The following is a 26,708-nucleotide window of genomic DNA, read 5'->3' on the forward strand; positions in this document are numbered from 1 at the left end:
TCAAGCTCTGCATGAAATGGGCGCTTGATGATGACGTCACGAAAATATTACCCACCCTCTTCTCTATGCAAACTATGTGGATCTGATCATACATCTTACTGTATTAGTAGTATTATGAGCCTTTCTTTATGTCTGTGACCTGCTTTTTCACAGAGATGTAAAAGAACCCCATTATCTTCTGGATATATAAATATGGTTTATAAATATGAATAATAATACCATCCAAGAGTTATCCAGCATCTTAAAGCTCACTTTCAGTTTCAGTCAGTTTCAAATGCAAGCTTTCAATAACTGACTTGATTCTTTGATTGTGCCCCTTTACCATCCACAATGAATGACTTGGCATTAATAGAAAGCAAACGCTAAAGCTATAATTACTTACGTGATTATTTTCTTGGACACTCAATGTTAAATTACAGCTTGTTACACTTTCAAAGAAAAGATTACTTTCAAAGAGCCATTTAATAATAGAAAATGTGTTGAGAGACACATCCGATCTATTAACACATAATTAAACAGAAAAACATCTTCAGTCATGACAACCATGTAAAAGGCCCAACCAGTTTATTTTTTTTTATCATAAATTCACCTTAATGTCATACTAAAATCCATCTTAATCATTATAATGTACTTTTCAATATACAAGTTTTTAATAAAGCATGATTAAAGATCAAAATGGCTTTGTAATGTCTGTTAAAGAAATTTCCCATATCCTATTATATTAAAACATTTCATATACATAATGTCTGCATTTAAACAGAAGCCTAAAAAAACTGAGTTCCCATACAAGGCAAATACAGACTTAATTAGACTGGGATTCTCATAAATTAACAAAAGAGAAAGAAAAGGAAAGAAAAAAATAAAATAAAAACATGAAAAGTTTGAAAAAAATTTCACAGAGTGACTGCCGGGAAACCACAGAGTGAAAGACAGCATTCCATTTGATCAACGTAGGCCTACTCACAGCAAGAAATTACAACATGGCCGACAATCTGCTCTGTCTTTCTATTAACTGCCATCTTTCTCCATCACAAGCAAACCTCCACATTTGTTCGACAATAGCAGTGACTGCAGTAGGGGGTAATATGTTATGCCATTCTGTCAAACACAGAGTATTAACTTTATTACTGACCGTGCATCACGGTAGCCCTTTAGATTGGGCTAGGAGCACTCAAGCTCAAAAAGACTTTTAGTGTGATATACATACTTTTATTATTAAGCAAGGACATCTGTGCTTCCTCGTCTGAATGTCTTCACAATGTCTGGCCCAAAAAGATCAAACATGATAATTTGTTTTTCTTTTCCAAACTGACACGGATGCATTTTTTATTAGGTTTCCCCCTCCCCTCTTCACAGTGATTTCCACATGCTACCAGGAAATCAGGTGAGGTGTTCTCCATCTTCCACTTGTTGAGTATAAAAGTTTGATTGAGTAAAAGCAGCCGGTGGGGTCTGTTTGTTTGTCTCCAAAGAGGGAACGGATGACAGAGAAACACACACAGACACGCGCACGCGCACGCACACGCACACATTCAACACACACACAGACGACTTTTGCGGTCCTTCAGAAGGTAGCCACGGGCTCGGAGTCTGCATGTCAGTAACCCACAGAGCCTTTTTTTTCTTGCCACGGCACACTGGGTGCATCCCAATATGCGACCTTGACTCCTCAACTTGCCTCCTCCACTTGCTTCTCGTCATGATGACATCACTGACAACAGCATTATATTTCAATATCTTGCAAAAGCTCAATTGTAAAGTCTTTTTCTCATTTGCAATTGGGAAGGTGAATGAAAAACAGTCCCTCAAAAGTTGTTGTGGCGATCCTGACAGCTGGGAAACTTCGTATCGTTTTCTCCACGGAGGAGGGGCCAGGAGGTGGGACGAGGAGACAAGCGCAAGTGGAGGAGGCAAGGTCACATATTGGGATGCACCCACTGTCCTTACTCCCACCCCTCCCTTTCCCGTTCCGTCCCCTCCCCACATCCAACCCCCAACCCTGTCAATACTGCCAGATCCAGATCCTCCTCCTCCTCCTCCTCCAGGGATCTCCTCCACCCCTCTTCATGGCCTCCTCCAGGATCACTTGGAGATCTGCTGCTGTACGTGCAGCAGGAACTCGTAGTAAGACAGCGCCGACTCGGTCCGGTCCTCCACCATGTTCTGCATGAAGTTGGCCTTCAGCTGGCTCTCATCCCTGCACAGGACACGAGGAAATGAAAACAATCATCATATGTGTTAGAGCAATTGCATATAGGAGGATATGGATCAATGCAACCACACGACAAACTGAAAAACCCTATGGATCACTGTGGACGATCTATTATAGATCATTATAGAAATAAAAACAATGACATGTTATTCATACAGTCGGCGTGTGTGTGTGTGTGTGTGTCAAGTAGTTTTGTGGGGAAAATCATTTTACTGATGCCCTGATTGTAATGTGTTCGCGAACTGAAGTACTACACTTTGTGAATGGTTGGCTAGTTGGCTTTCCTGCTCCTAAACGTGTTACTAAGGGACAGTAGCAAAGTAACCAACAGCAAGAATGGCAACGGCATAGGGGGGGGATACGTTTCAATGTAATAATGACAAAATGAATGACGCAATATGGAAACAGAGAAAATCTTTCAAGATGAGGCAAAAATGTCAGTTACCAACAGGTATTGCATAAGCTTATGCATAAAATTTGTAAATAAAATGCATAACCCCCCCCCCAAATAAACAGGAATTACTAGACAACAGCAGTAGTGTAGCACTGAACTGTTCCTTACACAATACGACCACATAATGGCTGTGTCTAGATAGCTGGTTAGTAAGCCTGACTGCACAAGACAAAGCATCTTTTGAAATAAATGATGACGTGAGGGTAGTGATGAACAAAGCCATCAGCTGTGACGACGTACTTGATGACGTGCAGGGTGGGATAAAATGGCCTCTGTTCCCTCAGCCAGCCCACAAACGCCCTGGTCCGCGTAGACTCGGCCGTGTCCAGTTCTGGCAGCTGAGTCTGGACACAGGACAAAACATCATGTTGTGACTACAGCAAAACATACCAACACAAGATAAATAGTAGAAAAGACTGCCTTGCCTATTATCTTTAAACTGAAAAAAATAATGCACCATGCCCAGACAAAAGTACAATATATAATATAGGGCTGCACAATTAATCGAAAAATAATCAAAATCGTGATAAAATAGTGAAATCGAACTCATGATTTTAATCGTGATTTAATCGTGGCAATAGTGACCTACTTTTGAGAGTGTCCTTGAAGCCAGAACATACTGACAGGCTGGTGTTTCTGGCCAGAAATCTGTCCACTTAAGTTTCATGCTATTGCCTTTACAATTATTTTGCTATTGCCCATTACAATTCATTTTATTTTGCTCATCCCGTATGTAATTCATTCTTGGTTATACTTCATGTTGTTATAATTTTCAAAAAACATCTGCAAAAATCAATAATCGTGATTATGATTTTTTCCATAATCGTGCAGCCCTAATATAATACAATACTACCCTATTGTTACATTGTAACATGCTACATCCAGTCATTATTACAGTAGAATACACATGTGATGAATCACTGTTATACTCATCATCACCAACCGCAGCCGTGTGAGTGAGTGAGTGAGTGAGTGAGTGAGTGAGTGAGTGAGTGAGTGAGTGAGTGAGTGAGTGAGTATTTGGCTGAATGTATGCAAGAGTGAGCTAAATATGGTTATTTATGTGTAATGATGTGTGTAATGTCTTGTGTATTCTGTATTTATGCGTGTAGGCTACTGCAAACCTTAATTTCCCCTCTGGATTAATACATTATACTCTACTCATTTTTAGCAATCTTTAGTGGTCAAGCATCAATTTCTGTTGAGGTCTATGGGCTGCATAGGAAGGAGAATTGTCCTTGTCGATCTTACCATGCTCTGAGGGACAGCCGGGTAGTTTGGGACCCCAAGGACCTGGGTTAAGAACTGAGGGTTGCAATTCCTCCCCACCCACAGATACATCACCTGAGGTAAAGAGAGAGAGAAAAAAGAACACACTCCATGATGGATATGTTTCAGATAAACTTTTTAAATTCCACAGCTTGGGATCAATGAGGTTCAGTAAATCCATCCATCCATCCATCCATCCATCCATCCATCCATCCATCCATCCATCCATCCACCCATCCACCCACTCATCCATCCATCCATCCATCACCTATTCGTTTATCCACCCAGCCTGCTATTCATCCGTCCATGCATCCATCCATCAGAGACTAGCATCTGTGCAGTCTTTCCACACATACAGTACAGTAGGCCACGAGTCATGATGGCAGTGATCAGTGAGCAATAGAGTGGTGCGGTGCGGTATCCAGTGAGTGAGTGGGCGGGCTTGTGCTTGTGCAGCGCTTAGCTTACCGTGCCGGCATCCATGAGGAAGGCTCCTTCCCTGCTCAGCTTCTCCACAGACAGCTGCAGCACGCCGGGCTGGGGGATGGTGCGGTCGTTGACGTTCAGCGCCCCCTGTGGACCGAAGGGTGAACACACACAGTGATTTAACAAGTTCGGCAGTTAACACTCTCCACTTGACATTACACAAGTTGGCAGCAGATGTTATTATCCAAAGCGGTAATGTAATCCAATAAAATGATAATGAAGTGAACTTGACTGTATATGCACTAAAGAGACACTGTTGTGTTTACACTTGAGAGCAAGCACGCTACCACAGAGAAGGCAACTATTTACCCTCAAGCACTAGTACATAATCGCACCAGAAATCATGAACTAGATCACACAAACAAGCTAGCCTTGGAGGACACTTCCTGAGCTTCTCCTCGGCTCATTTCCTCCACCAGATAGACATCAGCATCGGCCCACTCTACTACTACTCTGCCCCCCAGTGGGTTACAAAGACATGCTTTGAGGAGTACAGAGCGGCTGATGGTGGAAAACATCCTGTGCATGAACTTGTGCTTACAGCAGGTCCTCATAACTACTATTAAAAATATTTAATGTTTGCCTAACGTCTCAGCTGAGGGGGAAAAGCTTCGTTCCTGTGTTCCAATATGACGACATTCCAGCCATGACAAGCTTTTCCTATTTAACTATTCTCAGCGTACCAAGATCTTTACTCGACCAGTCTAGGTTACTCTTCTCGAAAGCGTAGCCTAATTGCTAGCCAGTTTCAACTTTTTCCCCACCCCAACACTTTCAACAACACGATTGCCAACGGGTAGTAGGGTATGATTTCGAAAAATGCACTTCTGAAAAATGACCATCAACCTTGAATAACTGGAGTATAAAAAGTCTGTTCACTAACTTATATGTTGTCTTAAGTACGCATCACAATGGGAAGGAGCACTAAGTTCCGCCCTACTGGCTCCCTGATTGGCCCTTACCTCGTCGGTCAGGGTGTCCACTCGGTAGAGCGCTGGGTGGATCATGAGCATGAGGTAAGCCAGAGGCTGGTACTTCAGCTGACACATGGCAAACACGCGGTCGTCCAGTCGAGTGCTGGTGCCCGTCCGGAACGCTTTCTGGAAAATGGGGGAAAAAAGGAAGAGGGAGGGTTAATGATGTTGACAGACACACAGCTGGATATTAGGGACTCTGGGTGATGAAATGTCTAGACAAAACACTGAACACCCAGTTCAGTCAATGAACACGTCCCATCCCTGAAGTAGAAGGGGAACAGGCCCTTGTGTTCTAGCAGGCCCAGGATTGGTGTGTGTCTTGTGCATGCAGGCCTGCATGTGCGCACGCATGTGTGTGTGTGTGTGTGTGTGTGTGTACCCGTTTCAGCAGGGCCAGGATGTAGAGGGGGAAGCACAGGGAGCTGTGTGTGAGTGTGTGCATGTGCGAGTGTCAGCAAGTAATGTATAGGGAGGAGAGGTGCATGCAGCTGTGTGTGTGTGTGTGTGTGTGTGTGTGTGTGTGTGTGTGTGTGTGTGTGCGTGCATGCGTGCATGCGTGCGTGCGTGCGTGTACCTGTTTGAGCAGGGCCAGTATGTAAAGGGGGAAGAGGCGCAGGCAGTTGGGCGTGAGCAGGCCCGGCTGCTGGATGGTGAGCACAGCGGTGCGGTACGAGGACAGCGAGTCGATCACAGCATTGGTCATCGCATCCCGGGCGTCACTCATGCTCGCCGCCACAGAGCGATCCACCGCTGTAGAGAAGAGACAGGAGGAAAAAATGATTACCACTAAAACACAAAAGAGGCAGGATTTTAAAAATAGCTGCTGCTGCAGTGTAAAGCGTGACAGATCATGCATCACTAATCTGTCAATTTCTTTTTTTTAATAGATATTTTGTAGGGCTTTTGTGCCTTTATTTTTGACAGGACAGTGGAGAGACAGGAAACGAGTGGGGAGAGCGAGAGATGGGGAAGGACTGACAAATATACCCGGGTCCGAATCGAACCCGGGTCGCCGACATAGTAACCCAGTGTCCTACCGTTAGGCCACGGCAGGGCCGACTAATCTGTCAATTTCACTTCTACACGCAGTATATTGATTGCTGAACCGATGCCAGAAATTTCTGATGTGCTTGCTTTTTACAGCTCAGACCAGGTGAGTTTCTCAAAGGAGAAGTTGTTAGCCTGTCAGCAACTTCGGTAGTTGCCAATGGGAAAATGCATTGAAAACAACAAAGTTGCTAATGTAGTAAGCAACTTTGGTTTTGAAAAATCCACCCCAGACTGGACAAGTTGAAGTGTATGAATGTAGAGAGGGAGCTCAGCTCACCCATGCTGGCCAGGAGGCCTGTGATTGCTTGCACATCAGCTCCAGCAAAGATGTCAGACAGCGAGTTGACCACAGGTAGACACATGGTGTGCACTCGGATCCTCCTTTCACCTGAGAGAGAGAGAGAGAGAGAGAGAGAGAGAGAGAGAGAGAGAGAGAGAGAGAGAGAGAGAGAGAGAGAGAGAGAGAGAGAGAGAGAGAAATAGATAATTGGTACACTAACTCACATGGTAAATCGCAGTTCACTGTAAACAACTTCCACAGTACACTTGTCCGTTCACACATAAATCACAGCTTCTCTGATCTACTGTGCATGGAAACAAACAAGTGTTTCAATCATCAAACACCTTAATCCTTGCTAAATCATAACACATAACAAAGTAAGAAATTGCTCCCAGTGATTTTATTTTTCAGAACTTTTGGGTCAAAAACGTATCCCTTTTTTTTAAACCCGGCAGTTGCAAAGTGTTGGATGAACCCGTGCTCTCGACTTCAAACTGTAAAATTTTAACAGCCTGTACCATATGAACAATGCATGCGTAAGGTAAGACTGACACCCCTAAATGTTGAATCCTGACTGAGGGGTGTCAGTGGTGGCTGCCAGATAAATAAAGCAGTGTTCACTTCAGAGGGGAAGATACCGCACACTCTTGTCCATCATGCTGAATTTTATCAAACAAACAACGTTTCGGCCAGTGTGGCCCTTTCTCAAATTTTTAAGAGTGTGCGGTATCTTCCCCTCTGAAGTGAACAAGTACCCGCTACCTGCACCTCGAAACTTCTGGTGTGCCGTTGGCTTTCTCCTCCAAAAAATAAGGAGGCATGGGTGTTGTTGCGCTCCAGATGTTTAGAAAAATAAAGTAGGTGCGTGGACCCAAAATGTATAGTTCAAAGTAGGAGCATGTTTGCACACTAAAGACACTCAAAGAGAAAAATAAAAAAAACTCCTTGCGCTTGACCTTAGTGTCTTATTTAGTGTGCGAACCTGCTCCTACTCCTCCAAAAATAAAGCAGCGTTACCTTTGCTGGAGGTGTAGAGCAGCGCGGCCTGGAAGGAGACCACCTGCATGTCCGTCAGGTTCTCCTCAATGGACATCTGAACAGCGAAGCCGGCGTCCGGGTTTACGTTGGGCAGCGACAGCAGGTCCGTCGAACGCACAAAGAAGTTCCCGTGGAACGTGTGTATGGAGAGGCCTGAGGAAAGGAGGCAAGACAGGGGGAGCATTATTTCAAGGTTCCACCCAGCCACAAACTGACTGCAGCGCTACTTGATGTGTTATACAGTATGCTGCATCACAGGAAACAAAGATAAGCTTCACGTGGGATGGTTTAGTCAAAAGCAGTTTCCAGAAGGCTCTTAATCTTTATGTTTTTTTATTCATGTTTGGGCTGTATTGCCCATTGTTGCGAATCCATCCATGGTTATTTTATGACCAAAACAAGTACATTTGCATGTCAAATAAATAACTATATATATTTTGTTTGTTTTACCTTTGGTGCATCGTATCCTCATGACTGCCTCGAAGCCGATCTTGCGGGTGAGGTAGCGCTTGAGGTCCTTCTGGAAGCGCTCGGTCTGGGCGGGGTTGTGCTGGTTGTGGTACGAGGGGTAGTAGTAGACACTTCCTGCGGAGTAGCGCGATATGCAGCCTGGGCAAGAGAACAGGACAGGAAAAGACAGGACAGACACAATCAGGTCACAATGGAGGAAAGACATAAAAGAGACGTTTCAAGATGAGGTATGGAAGGACACACCAACATGTACAAAAACCCATTATGTACAGAATATCAGAACTGTGAAGATTTGGCCGTCAGCAAGATGCATGGTTGCGGCTGAAGAGTACCAGGTGTCCCAAGCACACAAAGTACAGCGTTAGATAGGCTGCTGTTGTACAAGAGAAGTTCTACCAGCACTACAGACTGGTAATGTGGAACAGTGGCAGTTTGGAGAAAAGCAGGGACACTTCTGCACCTAAGAGGAGTATTGTAGGTAGACACAAAAAGCTTTCATGGGGGAAAGAAATGAAAAAAGCTCCAAACAGAGCGTAAAAATGGAAGTCTACGTGTCCTACATCTAAAAAAGCTCACAAATGATCTCCGGGAATCTCAGCCAGAACAGTGATGGCTGGCTGGCTGGCTAACCAAATCCATTGCTGAATTCTGTGAACAGCTGGACTGCAAGACACCATTATATGAAGTGTTTTTTGTTTTTATGTTGCCTTATTCATTCCACACTACAGGGGATCTCCTTTTGTGTAAAGTGATGTGGATGCAGACTGAGTAAACAGTGGTTCCCAAACTGGGGGTCGGGACCCCTGCAAGTATTGCAAGCATACCTACATGCATACATTACATACAACCCACATAACTTGAAAACATTACCATCGTGGAGAGATGGCATGCATGTCTGTATGTCTGTGCATAGGCCTGCGTCCTCTGTCTGTCTTTATCTGGGACTGGGCTTCTATTTCCAGGCCCCGGTTCCTATCGTATTGCATCATATCATATCGTTTACAATTACATAATATATACATGTCTATGATGGCAAAATTGAGCAACATTTAACGGACAAAAAAACATTTCTAGATCCAAAAGGGGGTCCCTGCGGAAAAAAGTTGAGGAACCACGACTAGAGTAAAGAGTGTGCCCTTACCCAGCGAGGCCAGGTCACAGTACTGCGAGCTGAGCATGAAGAGGTCCACAGCCACCTGCTGCCCAGAGCAGTCCAGCGCCAACTTCTTATAGAAGTCAGTGGCAGGAGACAGATGCTGAATGTCCTGCAGACCACAAAACAGAGAAGGGGAGAAGAACAAATCTTTAGACAACGATAAAATACAAACACTACTTCACATGTCATTTTTACCAACACTATTATACAATATGTGTCTACCGATAATTGGGCAAATTGAGAACTTAAGACGGGGAAATCTGTTCATAGAAAGACATTCACTTGCTCCATTAAAAGGCTTAGAGGAGGGAAATTTTATCTTACTGGTAAAACTTTTCCTGGGCCTCTTTCCTCTCTCTGAAGCCTCTTTTTACTGCAAAGCCAGAATTACGGAATGACTAATAATAGCCACTACGGCACTACCATAATCTGGAGCTCATGGGAGGATTAATAAAAGGTTTATTGTACCGTACTGTAGTTCCACAAGTGGTTCAAACGCTGTTGAGAAACGCACCACTGAATGCTAATCTAGAGTATTTCAATATTCTTCTGAAGGCCGTGGCCCCTCACCTTGGCAGAGGCCCTCTGGTTGGGGTCCTCCCGGGACTTGAGGGCTCCAACCCCCAGAGTGGGGAGCTGGCTCTGGAAGACGGACATGCGGCCCCCCGTGGGGGACAGCAGCTTGAAGGCGGCCTGCAGCGCCGGGCCCAGGGCACACTGGGTCTCCATGGTCTTGCTGAACATCTGGGGCAGGCTCTTCAGCAGATCCTGGACCAGCTGGGTAGAGAAACACACACACACACACACGCACATGCACACACGCATGCACACACACGGTAGAGGTTAGCACATTTGGTCAAAGATATAAACAATACATAGAAAAACAGGCAAATCAACAAAATACATGCAAAGCAAAAAGCTTCAAATTCCTCTGGAAGTTGTGCAGGTTTGACTTACCTCCTTGCATTCATTGAGGTTTACTAAAAGGCTGTCTGGTGTGGGTAAAAATACATCTGCAGAAGAACAGAAAGAATATATTTTTATTTGGAAACTTATAATTAGTATCTTGTTGTCTAATACCATTAGTGTAAATAATTTATGTCTTTAAAGTAATTGTAAGGAAATAGTCCTATAGCCTTGACCTAGATTTCAAAATGAGGAAGCTGATCTTTTTTTAAGGAGAGTTTAAGCAGAAACAGAAGTGATGTACATGTGAGAAACAAATAGGAACAGACATGTGAAATACTATAGTAGTTAACAGGAAAGATGGCTTTTAAAATGTTAGCATTCATATGTATGTGAATCAGCAACAACACCAAAATGCCAGTGCCAAACAGCCAACCACAACCAAAAAACAACAACAGGCCACAAGTTCTTTACAACATTTTAGAAAAAAACAGCTAGTATTGCTGGCTTTTCTGTCCTTCATCCAACACTGCACACCCTATGTGGTCACTCACTAAGGTAAGCCAGGCTGGCACATTGCGAGTACAAGGAAGGTTAATTCACTCCAGCCACTATACAAATGCTTGCGAAATCTAAGTGTCAAAAATCTCTAGAATTTCAGAAAGAAAACAATGGCTTACAGTTGAGAGATTGTACTTTGGAATTGTACTTAATCACAGCTCCATATTATTTGTCAGTGTTAAAAAGGACAAAAATTCATATTTTGATAAGAAGCTGACTTTAACAGGAAGTGGTGCACACATCCAAAATGCAGGGGCAAGACAAAAAAGGTCAGATAACAATTAAAATAAAGTTCACTGTCCCTTGAGAGTAGGACACAAAGTGTGCAAGCACCTGCTAGGTGTAATGTAATGTTTACCTTCTAGATCGGACACGATGAGCATCTGTGGCTGAGACAGGCCCTCCTGGAGATTGTAGAAGTGGATGGTGGTGTCAAACGTGATGAAGCCGATCTTCGTCCTCGTATCTCCTGGCAGCCTGCAGGAACATTGAAACGGTAAGTATCTTCCGAGCACAAACACACACCACATACAAGAGTGCAGTGGCGCGTCATCATATGGACTTAATTAAATCCTCATCTTACCATTCACAACAAAGAGCCTGACTGCTGCGCCAGTTTGACTTACGCGTTGAGGTTTTCGAGAAGTGATTGACAGACAACGTCTATGTATCCCGTCTGCACGGCATTGTGGGACACGTCGAGGACAAACAGGTAAGCAGCGGGCTGGGGTGGTCTCAGCTGCGGGGGAGACATGGCAGAGACATTGCAATGAGAATCGCAGACACACATTAGGGCGTGACATTAACTATCTTTTGTTGTTGTTTTTTTTTTCTCCTTTAGAATATGCTTGGATTTAAACATCAATTTGTCACACCAAAAAGTAAGTTAACCGTCAAAGTGGCGAGTGAGAGTGAAATTGTTACTAGCCACAGCGAAGAAATTTTACTAGCATTTGGTCGCTTGGCAGGTGCCAATGCCAAGCCCTGTCACACATATACAGTGCACGAGTTGAAGTGCTGACTGTGGTTTTAACAGCCACACACACCTATTAAACAGACATCAGTCATGCAGTATGACTAGGTCAATGCGTTCCGTTATTACCATGTATTCAGAGGGAGCGATGAACTCAATGGTGGCGTTCTGGACTTCTGGTCGTTTGTGGGGCTCTCCGTAGGATCTGCTGACTGGGTTGTACATGAACTCTTCGGGCACTGTGGGGAACATAAGCATTTTGTGGTTAACACTCCAGCTGACACTCAAACCAGTCAACCAGCACAAAACCGCCAAAGCAAAACGCACACAGCTCACCGCTAAAAGGGGGTATCGTGGTGTAACAAAGTGAAAAAAGTCTTGCCAAATGATTATTTCAAGACACACAGTAGACCAGCTACCAGATATTACAATGTACGTACAGTATATCTATTTCACCAACAGTTAACCAACGAGAGAATTTCAGATATAAACTCCCACATACCAACATCTTTGTGTTGTGAACAGCCAAAACGCTCTGGACCCCAAAAGCATCGTAGCTAACCAGTTAGCAACTAAGTAGGTTGCCAATGGAATATTGCATTGCAACCAAGTAAGTTGCTAATTAAGTTAGCATGGACGCTTTTGAGAAACATACTTATGTCTGGCAGAGCCTATACATATTTTTTTTTTGTTTACAAACATTGATGTTGTGAGGAGGGGCAAGATACTGGCAGCCAACCACGTGAGCTCATTTTTTGACCGACAGCGGTTTCCAACAATCAGAGGTTGAACAGTGCGCAGCCAGGGTCGCACCGCCATGGATTGTTTACCATGCAAATCAATCACCACCGCAATAGCAAGCACGTGAACTGACCATCGTTGACCCGGTAGCAGAGGTTGCACTTCCACCGCCGCTGGTCCAGGAAGTTGACGAAGGGGTTGATGTATGTCCTGCAGGAGCGACACCTGACGATAGTGCTGGAGGTCACCACTGGAAGCTGCTGCAGGGAGCAAAACGATAAAAAGAGGAGAGCGCATTGTATGAACTAACTTAAAGGCAGAGTGACACAGATACAGAAAACACATCGTATGAATCATCAGGGATGCTGTGTCCTGCATAGTTTTTTGTGTGTAAATAAAGTACCGGTAATCTTACTCTGTGATTCACAATGTTAATTAGTCATGTTCTTGACCATAATGGTTAGTCAGTCAATTTACTTGACAGTGTGTGTTGTGTCTGACATCTTGTTCTCACACTAGAATGAATTTCAAATGGGGGTGCGTTCATTAAGATTAATAGGCCATTTTATACTTTGCATACAATCTCTGTATCATTCGCTGAAGCTCAAGAGGCCAGGTGTAATATGTAAATATAAGAACATATGCATATGAGTTACTACGAACGAGAGAGAGAGCGAGAGAGTGAGAGAGTGATTGTGTGGTCATGCAGACACATATTGGAAACTAGTTTTGGTTCCAAGTAATCTTAACAGTATCTTTCTAGGTCATGGTTTCATTACTAAAACATAAAAAAATACAAAAAATGAAATTGAAAGATATGGTTTGGTTGGGGTATAGATGAGGATTTCTAACTTGAGAGTAACCCTTAAGAATGTAAAAGATAAAAATGTGTGTGTACACAAACTCCTCAGGCAGGCCACTGGGAAAGCAACATGGAGCCACTTTGCAGTTAGCACTAAAACCACTCAACAGACTCAAACCACTCAACCGACACAAAAAGCAGTGTGTCCTGTGTGTGCGGGTGTGTGTGTGTGTGTGTGTGTGTGTGTGTGTGTGTGTGTGTGTGTGTGTGTGTGTGTGTGTGTGTGTGCGGGTGTGTGTGTGTGTGTGTGCTCTTTGCATCCTACCGAGAGGTCTTTGAAGGGGTGGAGCAGCAGGCCGAGGGGCAGCTTGGCCTTGTTGAGGAGCGCCTGTGTCTGGGGGATGCTGGTCAGAGTGCTGCGGAATACACTGTACACACACACACACACACACACAGGAACACACACACACACACACACACACACACAGGAACACACACACACACACACACACACACACACACACACACACACACACACACACACACACACACACACACACACACACACACACACACACACACACACACACACACACACACACACACACACACACACACACACACACACACACACACGCACACACGCACACACGCACACGCGCACACGCACACGCACACACAGGCACACACACAGCAAGAGCAGAGGGACAAAATTATAGAAAACGGTAATGTCATGGTCATGCCATGTTCAACAGCTGCACTGAGATAATGGTTAAACATGATTGTATATTTGTAGCATTAACATCATGTACTTTATGTAATAATATGCATTGAATCTCTGCATCACTACTAAAAGAAAAGCATGGGAAAAGAGAGAGAGAGAAAAACTACAGTCTGATGGCAAAGTAAAAGATCTGAACTCAATGGACTTTTACTATTCCCTAATCCCTTTCATTTTATTTAACTTTATTTTTTGATATTGATCCTGAGGCCCAGCACAAGAGTTCCCATGTGGACTACTACTGTGAACACAAATTGCTTTTTGGACATGGTGGTAATATAAATAAATAATGAGACGCAGTTTGTGAGTGCGGATTTCTTCTTCCACAAATTGCTAATAGACACTTTGACCTTGCATTTGGGGGTCAGTGTAGGCTGCTACACAATGCACCCCATAAAACACATTCTACTTAATTCACTCGTTTTTATTTATAGACACTAGGCATCTGAATGTGGCATCTAGGCGTCTTGATATGCCATTATCTAACTTGCCCCCATTTAACGTAGGAGATATGCCATTCGTCATGGCAACGATTAGCACCCAACAGCCTTATTTTTGCTCAACCGCAATCTTCCTGATAAAGCTGTCCTTCCAAACACTCCCTTTGTGCCTGAAAATAATCTACTAGACTGATGGAATCCGTCAAAGGAGTAATGAACGGCTGGAGAACGGTGCATCCATCAGTGTTACCCTCTTACACGCTTGATAAATGGAAAGTGATATTGGCAGCTATTAGTCTGGGCTGCAACCAGATCTGATGCTCCTGTCCTTGACTGGTAAACGCTGCATGACTGTGGAGACCTTAAAAGCATGCAGGAAGTACAAGGAATATTTTCTGTGAAGAGCATGATTGATTAGCAGTCAAATAATTTCAAGTGCAAGATATTTTCTTTATTTCCTCCCTCAACAACATAGCTAAGAGCATTTGTATTTTTTTAAAAAAAATCTATGACTATAATTACTGATGAAATCCTATACACAGTGGGTAGTGGGAAGAAGTGGTGGGCAAGTGGTGAGGGCTAGTACTGCAGGCCAGTGGCCAGCATGAAAGGTAAGCAGCAGTGGAAGATGTCAGTATTAATGGTGCATTCCCCAAGGGTGGGAGATGGGATATTTCTGACCTCCTACATGCTGAAATGCATTGGAACGCCTGTTGAAGTGGAATATTCAAGTCGCGAGCTGGAGCTTAATCGAAGTACCCCGACTTCGAAATTGTGACGTCAACACAGCAATGACAGCGCACAGCATGCGTGCACAGTGATAGAAATAGTTCACGTTTGACTTGCTGGTTGGAATGCTTTCAAGTGGTAGGTAGCTGCCTCCTGGCTGTATGTTGGGAAGCTCCTACTGCCGGGGAATGCGACATATGGCCCCTTCATAGCCTGCATGTGAAACAGGTATGGCTCCATGTGGAGCACTTAACACGTCCCATCCATTGATTTGAAGCACATTTTGGCACAAAATTGGAGAGTACGGATAAAAAAATATCACGACTAAAAAAATGCCGCCACATAAAATACAGACGGAAACATGAAGCCATTACCGGATAGAACATACAGACAAAGATGCAGACGTAACAAACTGACACATGTTAGGCAAGGTAGTGTGTGAATGGGCCCAAAAGTGTATGAAGTTGTAATAAGTAGAAGTACTCTTAAAGGGGTATGCCACTATTTTGGGGCTTATTACAGTTAAAATCGTTGGGCAGGGTTTATAAAGGTGGTAAAGTGTCTTATTTTTCATGTTAAGCGTTGTCTTGCTTTAAGACAAGTTAAAAGAGGGAATATGTCGCTAAGCTAGTGAAAGTCAATGTATCCATGTAGCATGCTTTTAAGCCCCTTTAAAGACTTAATTACAGCACTAGTAGCATGGTATTACAAAGTAGAAATGTTAGCATCATACTACTGGTGCTGTAATTACATTTGTAAGAGTTCTTCTACTTTATACAACTCTGGGATGCATTTCTCCAAACCACAGCTACAAACTATGTTAGCTACTTTGTTGTTTGCCAAGTTGCTACCTGGCTAGCAACTACGCTTTCGAGAATGCATCCCAGGTGAATAAAAGGGAGGGCAGTCAAGGGTGAGCAGCAGTGCACTCACTCTGGGTGGCAGTTGAGCTTCTGGATGTCCTGGGGCAGGGGGGGCGTGGGGGGCGTGATGGCAGTGGGCGGCAGCAGGTTGCGCTCCTGCAGCAGGTTGACCACACGCAGGGCGTCCGGCGTTTGGGACTGCAGACTCAGCCCCGCCAGAGACGGACTCAGCTGGGCAGCGCCCATCGACGGCTGCCAGAGACCAAAACAGTAGACGTCAAAGACAGGACACAGAGAGACAGCAGCAAGATGCAATGACTCTATTATAGAAAGGAGCGTCATGATCATGGATTTTAGTTGATATTAAATCTGCATCCGTACACAATGAAAACATGGTCAAACACTTCTTTTGAACATTCCTCTTTGAGGATCTGAGAATGAAACACTTTCCAATTCAAGTACCAGATTTTATTTGGGTACATGTAATAACAGAAACCCAAAAATTCTGTTTAATGTAGGTCCTTAGTTATGGATAATTGTGGTAACCAGAATAGCCATCGATTGTTACAACAAATGTCCTGTTATGTGCATGCTACAGTGCCCTCCATTATTATTGGCACCCCTGGTTGAGATGTGTTTTTTAGCTTCCAATTATTATTATTATTCTCTAAATAATATGGGACCTTAATGGAAAAAAAGAGAAAAATCCAACCTTCAATACAAGTGCATTTATTCAGTGGGGAAAAAATCCCACATAAAGAAATAATTATTTGACATCAAATAATGTGTGTCACAATTATTAGCACCCCTGTTGTTAATATTTTGTACAACCCCCTTTTGCCAACAAAACAGCACCTAATCTTCTCCTATAATGTTTCACAAGATGGGAAAAGACAGAAAGAGGGATCTTCAGCCATTCCTCTTTGCAGAATCTCTCTAAATCATCCAGAGACCTGGGTCCTCTCCTCTGTACTCTCCTCTTCAGCTCACCCCACAGGTTCTCAATGGGGTTGAGGTCTGGGGACTGGGATGGCCATGGGAGGAGCTTGATTTTGTGTCTGGTTAACCATTTCTGTGTAGATTTGGCCATATGTTTAGGGTCATTGTCTTGCTGAAAGACCCAGTGACGACCCATCTTCAGCTTTTTGGCAGAGGGCAACAGATTTTGATTTAAAATGTCCTGGTATTTCAAAGCATTCATGATGCCATGCACCCTAACAAGCTTCCCAGGGCCTTTGGAAGCGAAACAGCCCCACAGCATCACTGACCCACCCCCATACTTCACAGTGGGTATGAGGTGCTTTTCAGCATGCGCATCTTTCGTGGCACGCCAGACCCACTTAGAGTGTTTGTTGCCAAAAAGCTCAATCTTGGTCTCATCTGACCAAAGCACACGGTCCCAGTTGAAGCCCCAATACCGCTGGGCGAACTCCAGACGTTTGCGTTTATGATTGTGGGTGAGGAAAGGTTTTCTCCGTGCATGCCTCCCAAACAGCTTGTTGGCGTGTAGACAGCGCCTGATGGTTGATTTGGAGACTTTGTGACCCCAGGATGCTACCATTTGTTGTAATTCTGTAACAGTGAGCTTTGGAGATATTTTGATTTCTCTTACCATCCTCCTCACTGTGCGTGGTGGCAAAATAAACTTGGGTCCTCGTCCAGGCTTGTTTACCACTGTTCCAGTTGTTTTGAACTTCTTAATTATTCCTCTCACAGTAGATATGGGCAGCTGCAGTTGAGTGGCAATCTTCTTGTAGCCTCTGCCTGACCTGTGAAGGTCGACGCACATCTGCCTCACTTGTATGCTGTGTTCCTTTGTCTTTCCCATGTTTAAGAGTGGATAAGAGAAATGGCCTCGGTGTCACGTCATAGTTATACCCCAGGGAAACAGGAAGTGATGAATTACTAATTAAATGTTCCTACATACTCTGATAAACTTTGTAAACTACTGTAGAAATGACAGAAATGCTTCAATTATATTTATTTCCTGGGAATTGTTAAGGGTGCCAATAATTGTGGAACAGGTGATTTAATGAAAAATAATTATTTTTTAGTCAGGGATTTTTTTTTTTTTCCTACAATTCATTTGAGTTGAAGGCTACATTTTCCTACAATTTTCAGTGTGACAATATTCTTCTGCAATAAACACTGAATTTATTTTAAGGCTTTTAACACATCTCAACCAGGGGTGCCAATAATTATGGAGGGCACTGTATATGCACAACACCAGCAGCATGAGTGGGGGTGTGTTTACCTGTTGGTAAGCGGAGGGCCCGGCGCTGTAAGGCGGTGCGAGGTGTGAGGGGGGCATGCCGGAGGGCGCGGCCGTGTTCTGGTAGCCTGGTGGTAGTGAAGGGTAGGCGTGGCCCCCTGGCCTCCCCAGTGGTGGGCCGGGCTGAGAAGTGGGGGGGTGCGCTGCGGAAGACAGAAGGGGTTACAATCTCCAGGACACAGGGCAGAAGACAACAGGAAAAAGCATCATCCTCCTGCGTTTTACCTTTGTTCTGTGTTGACATTTTGTGTTGTCATTTTTTTACTGCCATTTTAGCATTCTATTTTGTGAGTGGGTCCTTGGGGTTTAATATTCTGCAAAATGTATTATTACTAATATTACTACTTACTGTAGCCTCCTTCGCCACCCTCAAAGCTGTTGGGAACTTGGGAGGTGGGCGTGTGGGTTTGTCTCATTCCTGGTTAAAAAAAAAAACAGAAACCATATTGAGCACAGGAAAACAACCTCAATCCCAACTCACTGAAACCATAGAATACGCACTACTGTACACCAATGAACAGAAGACAAGAGAGAGGGAAAACCCGATGGCTCCAGAGATGACAAATAGTCCCCAAGATAAGAATGCGTTGAGTGTGATAAGAATGCGTTGAGTGAGAGACTTGATGATAACGTGATGCAACAGGGAAGATGGGAGTCATGCAGAGGGACATGGAGATGAAACAGAAATGAAACACCGGTACAATACGATACGTCACGGACTACTACGACACAAACTAAAATCACGAGACCGCTAGCCACTGGACGAGCACTAGATCACAGAACCGCTAGTACGTAGTATATCCACCAAACCACACCTGACGAATCACCATTCCACTCCAAGTTCTCTACGTCAGTGAAGGCCGGTGCGCTTTGGCCGGCTGGCGTGGTGAAGGAAAGAAAAGGTCTATTTTTTAACAATGTCCATATTGGGTTGAGTGTACCGCTTTATAATTATAACATTATAATGCTTTTTATAATATAACATTATAATTGTAACAACTGGGAGAACAGTTGCCCTGCCTGGATTCAAACCCATGTCTCCTAGGAAACCTGGGTTCAAGTCGTGGCAAGGCAATTCTAGTCCCCTTCTCTACAAGTTTCACAGAGCTAAGGTTTTAGGCATCCCTAGTTTCAATGTAGCAATGAGAGCACACCAAAGAGCATCATGGGAGTGTGAGATTACCTTCATTTTGGGGTGGCATGGCAGGGGGAGGGGTGGCGGTGCCAGGGGGCATGGTGGGGGGTGGTGTTGGTCTCATGGCTGGTGGCGGTGGCCCTGTGGGCGGGGGTCCGTACTGGTAGGGCTGTGGGCTCATGGCGTTCATGGGTGGAGGTGGAACAGAGCCTGGAAGACAAAACGTGGTATATTCATCATCTCTCCCGATCACATGTTACGTGAAGAAGTTGGAAGGGTCTACCGACCAAAGGCTGTATTTGTCACATGGGGTCTTGCTTGTTGCTCAGGAGCAGGGGTGGACACACTGTATTGAGAAAGTAAAAGCCCTGCCAGATTTCTCTTCACACAGCTAATTTAACCAATTAGAACTAGCTAATCAATCGAATCTGGATGAAGGTTGTGGTCATTTCGAACAGCTGGTTCATTGAATTGGCAAGAAAAAATTGTGGCAGAGATGTTACTGTCTGAACCCGGGAGGAATGTCAGCCGCTGCCCTGGATTGAATCTTGGGGGCACCAAAATAATCTTATAACAGTACCATAACAGTTTTATACCATATTACTACCATATTCATAATTCCTTATAAGTGCTGTTACTTCTGATAAAAGGATGGACTTTTCAGGGTCAGTGTGGCACCGGCACGATGGGATACTGCAGCTGCAGCTTTCCTGAACTACTGTAGGCATGATTTCATGATTCAAGGCTTGACTTCATTATTATATGATGGTTGCACTTGTAAAGGTGTGTGCAGTTTCATCTTGATGGATAGGGACCAGAAAGTGAATTAATCTTACAAGTGGTTTGATACCGATGAGCACTACAGCTACTTCCACTGTATGACGCAATTCTCCAAGGCCATCAAGGTCAGCACTTCTGACATTCGCTGCCAACACACTCATAGTCTAATCACATTCATTACTTTGATGACTGAATGATTACACACAATGCACAGTGTGATGTGTCATCAAGAGGGCTATGATGTGGAGTTCTACTATGGCTAAGGTTCACTTGGAGTAAAATCAAACTGTGACCTAAACCTTTACCACAGTGTGGATGCTTTGGACCTTTACGCCAATCTCTTTTAAATTTACTTTCACTAAACTCACTTTTTTATGCTTAGTTATGTTTTCAGCCACAAACTTTCGGTGAATAAATCTCTGTAAAAACTTGATTTAACACAATACATACAGCTGATTAAGATGTCTTTGCCAATCTGCATCTCTTTTCTGTCTTATTTCATCCTTATCCTAATCTGTACGAATAATTATAATCTGTAGTAAAAAGTAAAGTTCTTTCTCTCCATTTCTGGTTAAACTCTATTTCTGTGTGAGCTCTTCTTGCCAGTGAATTATGTGACATCTGTACCAGGAGGAGACATCTCCCCCATTTTTTTCTCAGACAAGAGTTACCACTTATCTGAACTATGACCTGTATGTTTTAGTTTTTACGCTTTAGTGCGTTCTCCATTACAGACGACCGCAGTGGAAGGAGAGACAGAGACACCAAGACACCAAGCAAGGAACAGTTTTTCCAGGCTTCTCAATCTCTCTACTTTCGGAAAAGTCAATTGTAAACCTGATCCAATTGTCGAGGTGCAATGGTTAGGGGCATGGACCTTAGATCACAGGGTTGCAAGTTCAATCCCCACCCTTACCAATCCCTTCTTCCTCCCTCCATGCTTGAAGTGCCCAGAGCAAGGCACCCAACCCCACATTGCTCCAGGGCCTGTAACCAATACCCTGAAAATATCTCTGTATGTTGCTTTGGAGAAAAGGGTCAGCTAAGTGTAATGTAATGTCTTACGTATTAAATTAATCCGTTTTCTTAACATTATCTCACTGTTTACAACAAAGTCCAAATTACATGTGTTGATTCTGGGTATGTTGGCTCTTGGTACGAGATACTGTGCAAGATTGGTTAAAGCCACAGCTGCTTCTCATTAGGTTGGGTTTCCAAGCTTTTTCTTTCTACTAATAATTAATTTACTTGCAATAAATCTTTCCACTAATGTTTGATTGCACATAAACACAGTCATGACACACATTACAGCTAGCATGCAAAGACCTTTCCATCTCAGGCTTGTTTTAGCAGCACTTCCAGTCATGCTTGAGGATACCCCCCCACACCCCACCCCCACCCCCGACATGGCAGCCCTCCAGGTTTATCCCTATTTAACATGGTTAACCCAACCTTGGGAAAGAGCAACCCAAGCCCCAGTAACCTTATAGCCTCATGGGTGCTGAGGTGCTAACACTGCTGACTCGGTGAGCGGGAATGCCAAGCAGGAAGACGAATGAGCGGGAGAGAGGGAGATGAGGGTGCTGCTCCAGTCACCACCGCGGCCACATGATCACCTACAGACTTAGAGCCGACTATACACACTGGCCCATCTTCATTTAGTGCCCACAGCAAGAAAGGGTTTGCTTTGCGCACATGTAGTGTGTACTATAGCGAATCTATTAAGGCTGTGGTCTGTGTTGAGGTTGTGGTTGTTTGGTACCGTAGGTTACTGAGGGAGTATTCCCTCAAGGGAGGTGTTAGCAGTAAGTTAATACGCTGCAAGAATGCCTTGTCTATCAAAATACTTTTCCGCTCATTCTTCCAGAAGGCCACAGAAGAAGTTCAGTACATTTTTATTAAGAGGATTCATCTACAGGTGTGAGTATAAGGGTTTCACTGAGCTTCAGTTTCAGTTTCACAAAGACAGACTGAAAGAGAGCAAAAGACAGCACATCACAGCATCGGACGTGGGTCAAATCGCCTTTTTTTGCTATGACATAAAAAAAAAGTTTTGAAGCAATACAGGTACAAATGACTGTTGATTTCACGCACAAAACCATAGAAAACAGTGGTGTGTATGTTTATCCCTATGTTTAACAAAGAAAAAACACGCACATCCGTCTCAAAAAAGTTTTGGGTGCAGGACTAAGCAAAGTCACATGAAAACGGAAAATAAAGTCCACAAACCAATCTCCCCTTTCTCTGTTTCGTGCAGCATGTCCTTCATCAGACATTACTTTCAGTTTTCATATGTTCATGCCTATGCCACCGGATGCAATTTACACCTGCTTCCAATGCACTGAACCAAAGGAGCTTGAAGTCAGGAAAACAAGGCCCATCCCCTGCTTACCTGGCTGAGACCAGCTGCTGAGTGATGAGGGAGGCAGCGGGGGACCGGGTGCCATTGACGTGTTGGGGCCCGGGGGAGGAGCACTGAAGCCCTGGGAGGCCGGATTGGGCACAGGGCTGGGGGACGACGTCACGTGGTTCCCAGGCGGAGGCGTCGCCATGCCCATGGGTGGAGGCGGGCGCGGCCCATAGTTCCAGCTGGACACCGGGGGGTTCTGGGCATTGGGATAGTAGCTGTTTGTCGTTGCCATGGGGGGTGGCACAGAGTTCTGGGAGGGAGGGGGCGTCTGCCCGGGCTGCATGGGGGGTGGTAGTGGCCCTCCCATGGGCGGTCTGACAGGCATGGTGGGGGGCATGAGGCTACCCTGGTAGGCGCTGACCGGGGGGGCAGCATTGTAGAGGCCCGGGCCGGGTGGCATGGGGCCCTTGGCGGGCACCTGGTTATGGTAACCCAGTTGGCCAGGTAAGCCGTAACCTTGGCTCACCGGCTGCACTGGAAACGCGCCTTGTGTTGGACCTTAGAGATGGAGAGAGGAGAATAAAAGACAACAAAATATTAAAAGGAGCTTCATTACAACTGAATTAAAAGTTAAAAATGTAGTTGTTGGCCTACACCTCAGCAGCTTTCCCAGCTGTGCCGTTCATGTTTGCATTTGACTTTTGCAATGAGTCATCCAATACCTGCATTCAAATGAGATTTGATGCACTGATTTGCACATGCTATTTATACCAGCCCTGAAGAAACTCATTTTTCAGCGTATATGCATTGTGTATTATTTTACTACAAGGCAATATACAATATTGCATTTTGGATTGCTGTACCATGCTATTCTTTGGATTCATTCATATCTTACAGTCCTAACTCGCAAGCTCGGTGTCTACACTACAGTACCCAAAGTGAGCTTCAGATGAACAGTGTAATTTTCCCAAAACGTGGAAACATGAAACGAGTCCAGACCACGATGAAGCACCAACTTCCCTTCTGGATCGCATGTATCCGCCTCACTTGTCCAGGCCCCATCTGTGGACTACGACACTGCCACTCTATTCCCTGAGCAAGAACAGTATGACTAGTGACTGAGTTCGGACACCGCATGACCACATCCCCAGAGGGCACTGCAAACGCGGCATCAGCACACCTGTGAACAGGTGCTCCAAAATGCACACCTCTCCAGACAGGGATGGAAACGGCACACAGAGAAAAGTAAGATATTCTCCTTCCACGCTCCTTTTCTTCACTATCTGAGTTCAAAGTGAAAAGATGAACACGTGTCATTCAGAGTCGAAAATGACTAGAAGGCACAGGCACACAGCGAAAAGCACACACTGCTTTTCCATCGGAGATACTGCGAATAAAGGTACACAACATGCGTATTTGGATGGTAAAACATATGAAAGTGTGTCATAGGCTAGGTAGGTTGCAGACATAAGTGATGCAACTTATGTCTGCCTCAATAATTGCACCAGTGCAACTTGTCTACCACACCAGAGCCACTGCCAAACTTTGTGACCAACAAGACAAGCGACAGCTCTAATAAACCCAAAACATGTGCACAACTGTGCACAGAACCATGCAAATCAAGAAATCTCCAGTCTGGCAGTCAATGTTCTTCTGTGGCAATAATTGACTTAAAGGCGTCCTTATGTACTCTGATATGACCGGCTAAGGAGATGAGCTCAGGCAAGGGGTACGGTGAGATTATCAGACAACTCTCTTTGCCAAAGGCTGTAATCCTTGCACTTCCGGGCCTGCGGGAAAATCTCCAAGGCTTAAGCTTCATCTCATTCACTAGAGCCAAGTGGGCCTTGCCTCCGTCGTGGGCTGGGCGTAGTGGTAGCCGCCCGGGCTGACCGACCAACCACCTTTAGCATGGCACACTGTGGCTTTGGCGCAGAACGTGAGGGCAATAAAGAAAATGGATTCAAGTTATGGAGAGCAACGCACTTGAAATCTATTGACTCTATTTTTCCAATGACACTTGTTTTGTCAGTACTTCACACTCACTGGAAGCTTAATAGTGGCTGATCCTGACATACAGAGAAAAGACAACTTTATTTTTCCCCACATTTTCATTTATTTGCCAGTGATCAGTGCTGTGTGCGGCAAAGCCCTATGTGGCTGCAGAGTTCAAAGGTCAGTTAAAACCCTAAAGTCATAATTAGGTCCATAGATAAAAGGGCATAAGATCACCAAAGCCATGGTATCACCGGCAGAGGGACCAGTGTGGAAAGAAGACCGAGCTGACAAACAAAAGACATTTTAGTTCCATTGGCAACTTAAACTGAATGGGCCCATAAATGTTGCTAAATTTAACCTACAACAGAGAGAGAGAGAGAGAGAGAGAGAGAGAGAGAGAGAGAGAGAGAGAGAGAGAGAGAGAGAGAGAGAGAGAGAGAGAGAAATAAGCATGGAGTTGGTGCTGCCTGCCTAACCTTTGGAAAGATTTCAAAACAACTGGATCAAAAATGTGCCACATGTACACTGCTGAAGTGCGCCAAGAGCGTCAGGGAAAGGTATTGAAATGCGGGGGGAATCTGGGATCTCCCGTTGATGGCATTGCTCAAGAGATTTTCAGATTCATCTTCAGGTTTTAACATTTACCGGCAAGACTGAAGAGGTCATTGTTGTTGTTAGTGGCAACAATTGTAATTCATGTTAACACTAAAGTGCAACAGTTACTATCAAAAACAACATCTTAACAAATTCGGCTAGCTAGCCTTGGCAAGTAAACGAGTATATTGGCATCAGTTTGGTAAAATGCAAACGTAGCGATTTCATGGGTGGATTTAATGGTAGCGACAAGATTAGAGGAACAGTTTGGTGGGTATCGTCCAATGACACATGACCCAAAACTTTTCGCGTATGATCGAAACTGATCACCATCAATCAGAGAAGATTACGCTATACCCATGTTGACAAACGTCAACTGATTTATAGGCAGATTATACACACGAACGATAGTTCAGAAAAAACAAGACTAGGTGATAGACAGCTAGCATGGTCAATGAGGAATCATTCAAGATTTGAGGACTCTGACCACAGAACGTTATCATTTAATTAAATCAACAACAGGTGCATTTGACTTGTAGATGCTTTAACACAAGAGCCCGAAATTCACATTATAAATTGCCCATGAAATTGCATCAATATCTCACCGGCGGATGAGTTGTAGATGCACATTCGCCGTTCATGAGTTGATTAGCTTTACGTAAACCAGCCAAGTAGAAAGCTACCGCTACGTCAGCTAACAACTGTTGTGTATTTCTGAACTACGTAGCCCATCCACTAATAACAACAGCGTCTCTACTCCATAACACATGCCTAAATCACTTCTGTTCTTTCTGCCACATCTACTGGGCAAATCAGAGAAATGTCCGTGATTAAAGAACCGCCTATCATGCTAACAACAGTCAGCCTAGATAGGGTAGATCCACAACAACCCTGAGAAAAGTTTCGCTATCCACAGCTAGCTAGCTAACGCTATGCTAAACGGGTTACATTAACCCTATAAAGATAACGTAGCGTTAGCTACTTGGGGAGCACATACACTTGAACTTTAGCAAATTGTCAAATCTTTAGAATTACTTACCATTTGCGTACGGCTGTCCACCTGCCCCGTTCTGAGAACTGAACCCAGCATTTGACATCTTGAAATAGACACCAGGATCAAATTGTAGAGGTGCTTCGTTGAATGGCTAACGTTAACTACCCTCACAGAGTAAAGTGCGAAGTTACCTGCCTGGCAAGCAACCTGGTCAATCGACTTCCTGACGGATGATTAACAATCGTCTCATATAGAGCTTATTCCCTCAGCTAAATTATTAAAAGCGTTATTTCGCTAACTTCACAAATTCCTACTAAAGGACCATGGCTGAGGCCGATCCCTGTCTTACTAGGGTTCAGGCCCTGTCAAGAAGGCAGCCGTGAGTTTCTTCGGTTC

General features: G+C 44.3%; 1 protein-coding gene across 1 annotated transcript; it reads right to left on the minus strand.

Moving 5' to 3' along the window:
* Positions 1 to 1,989: 1,989 nt before the first annotated feature.
* Positions 1,990 to 26,687, minus strand: sec24a (SEC24 homolog A, COPII coat complex component). Its single transcript, XM_063203906.1, has 23 exons — positions 26,358 to 26,687; positions 22,769 to 23,284; positions 19,645 to 19,806; positions 18,811 to 18,879; positions 18,444 to 18,604; positions 16,260 to 16,441; positions 13,702 to 13,804; positions 12,708 to 12,834; positions 11,963 to 12,072; positions 11,487 to 11,599; positions 11,219 to 11,337; positions 10,351 to 10,406; positions 9,964 to 10,170; positions 9,379 to 9,502; positions 8,217 to 8,375; positions 7,746 to 7,919; positions 6,726 to 6,836; positions 5,973 to 6,148; positions 5,384 to 5,521; positions 4,404 to 4,508; positions 3,918 to 4,010; positions 2,907 to 3,010; positions 1,990 to 2,197 (listed from the first exon to the last, which is right to left on the minus strand). Exons 1-23 carry the CDS (start codon positions 26,413 to 26,415, stop codon positions 2,083 to 2,085), a joined length of 3,282 nt encoding a protein of 1,093 aa, XP_063059976.1. The 5' UTR covers positions 26,416 to 26,687; the 3' UTR covers positions 1,990 to 2,082.
* Between the last annotated feature and the right edge of the window lie 21 nt (positions 26,688 to 26,708).

The sequence above is a fragment of the Engraulis encrasicolus genome, chromosome 7 (genome assembly GCF_034702125.1).
Source record: "Engraulis encrasicolus isolate BLACKSEA-1 chromosome 7, IST_EnEncr_1.0, whole genome shotgun sequence".
NCBI classification, from domain to species: domain Eukaryota; kingdom Metazoa; phylum Chordata; class Actinopteri; order Clupeiformes; family Engraulidae; genus Engraulis; species Engraulis encrasicolus.

Excerpts from the sequence above, each read along its gene's own strand:
- sec24a (XM_063203906.1), bottom strand. The coding sequence starts at position 26,415 with ATGTCAAATGCTGGGTTCAGTTCTCAGAACGGGGCAGGTGGACAGCCG. Across the intron at positions 10,407-11,218 it reads CATCGTGTCCGATCTAGAAG|ATGTATTTTTACCCACACCA; the intron begins GTAAACATTACA and ends GTTCTTCTGCAG. Across the intron at positions 3,011-3,917 it reads CGGCTGTCCCTCAGAGCATG|ACTCAGCTGCCAGAACTGGA; the intron begins GTAAGATCGACA and ends TCCTGTGTCCAG.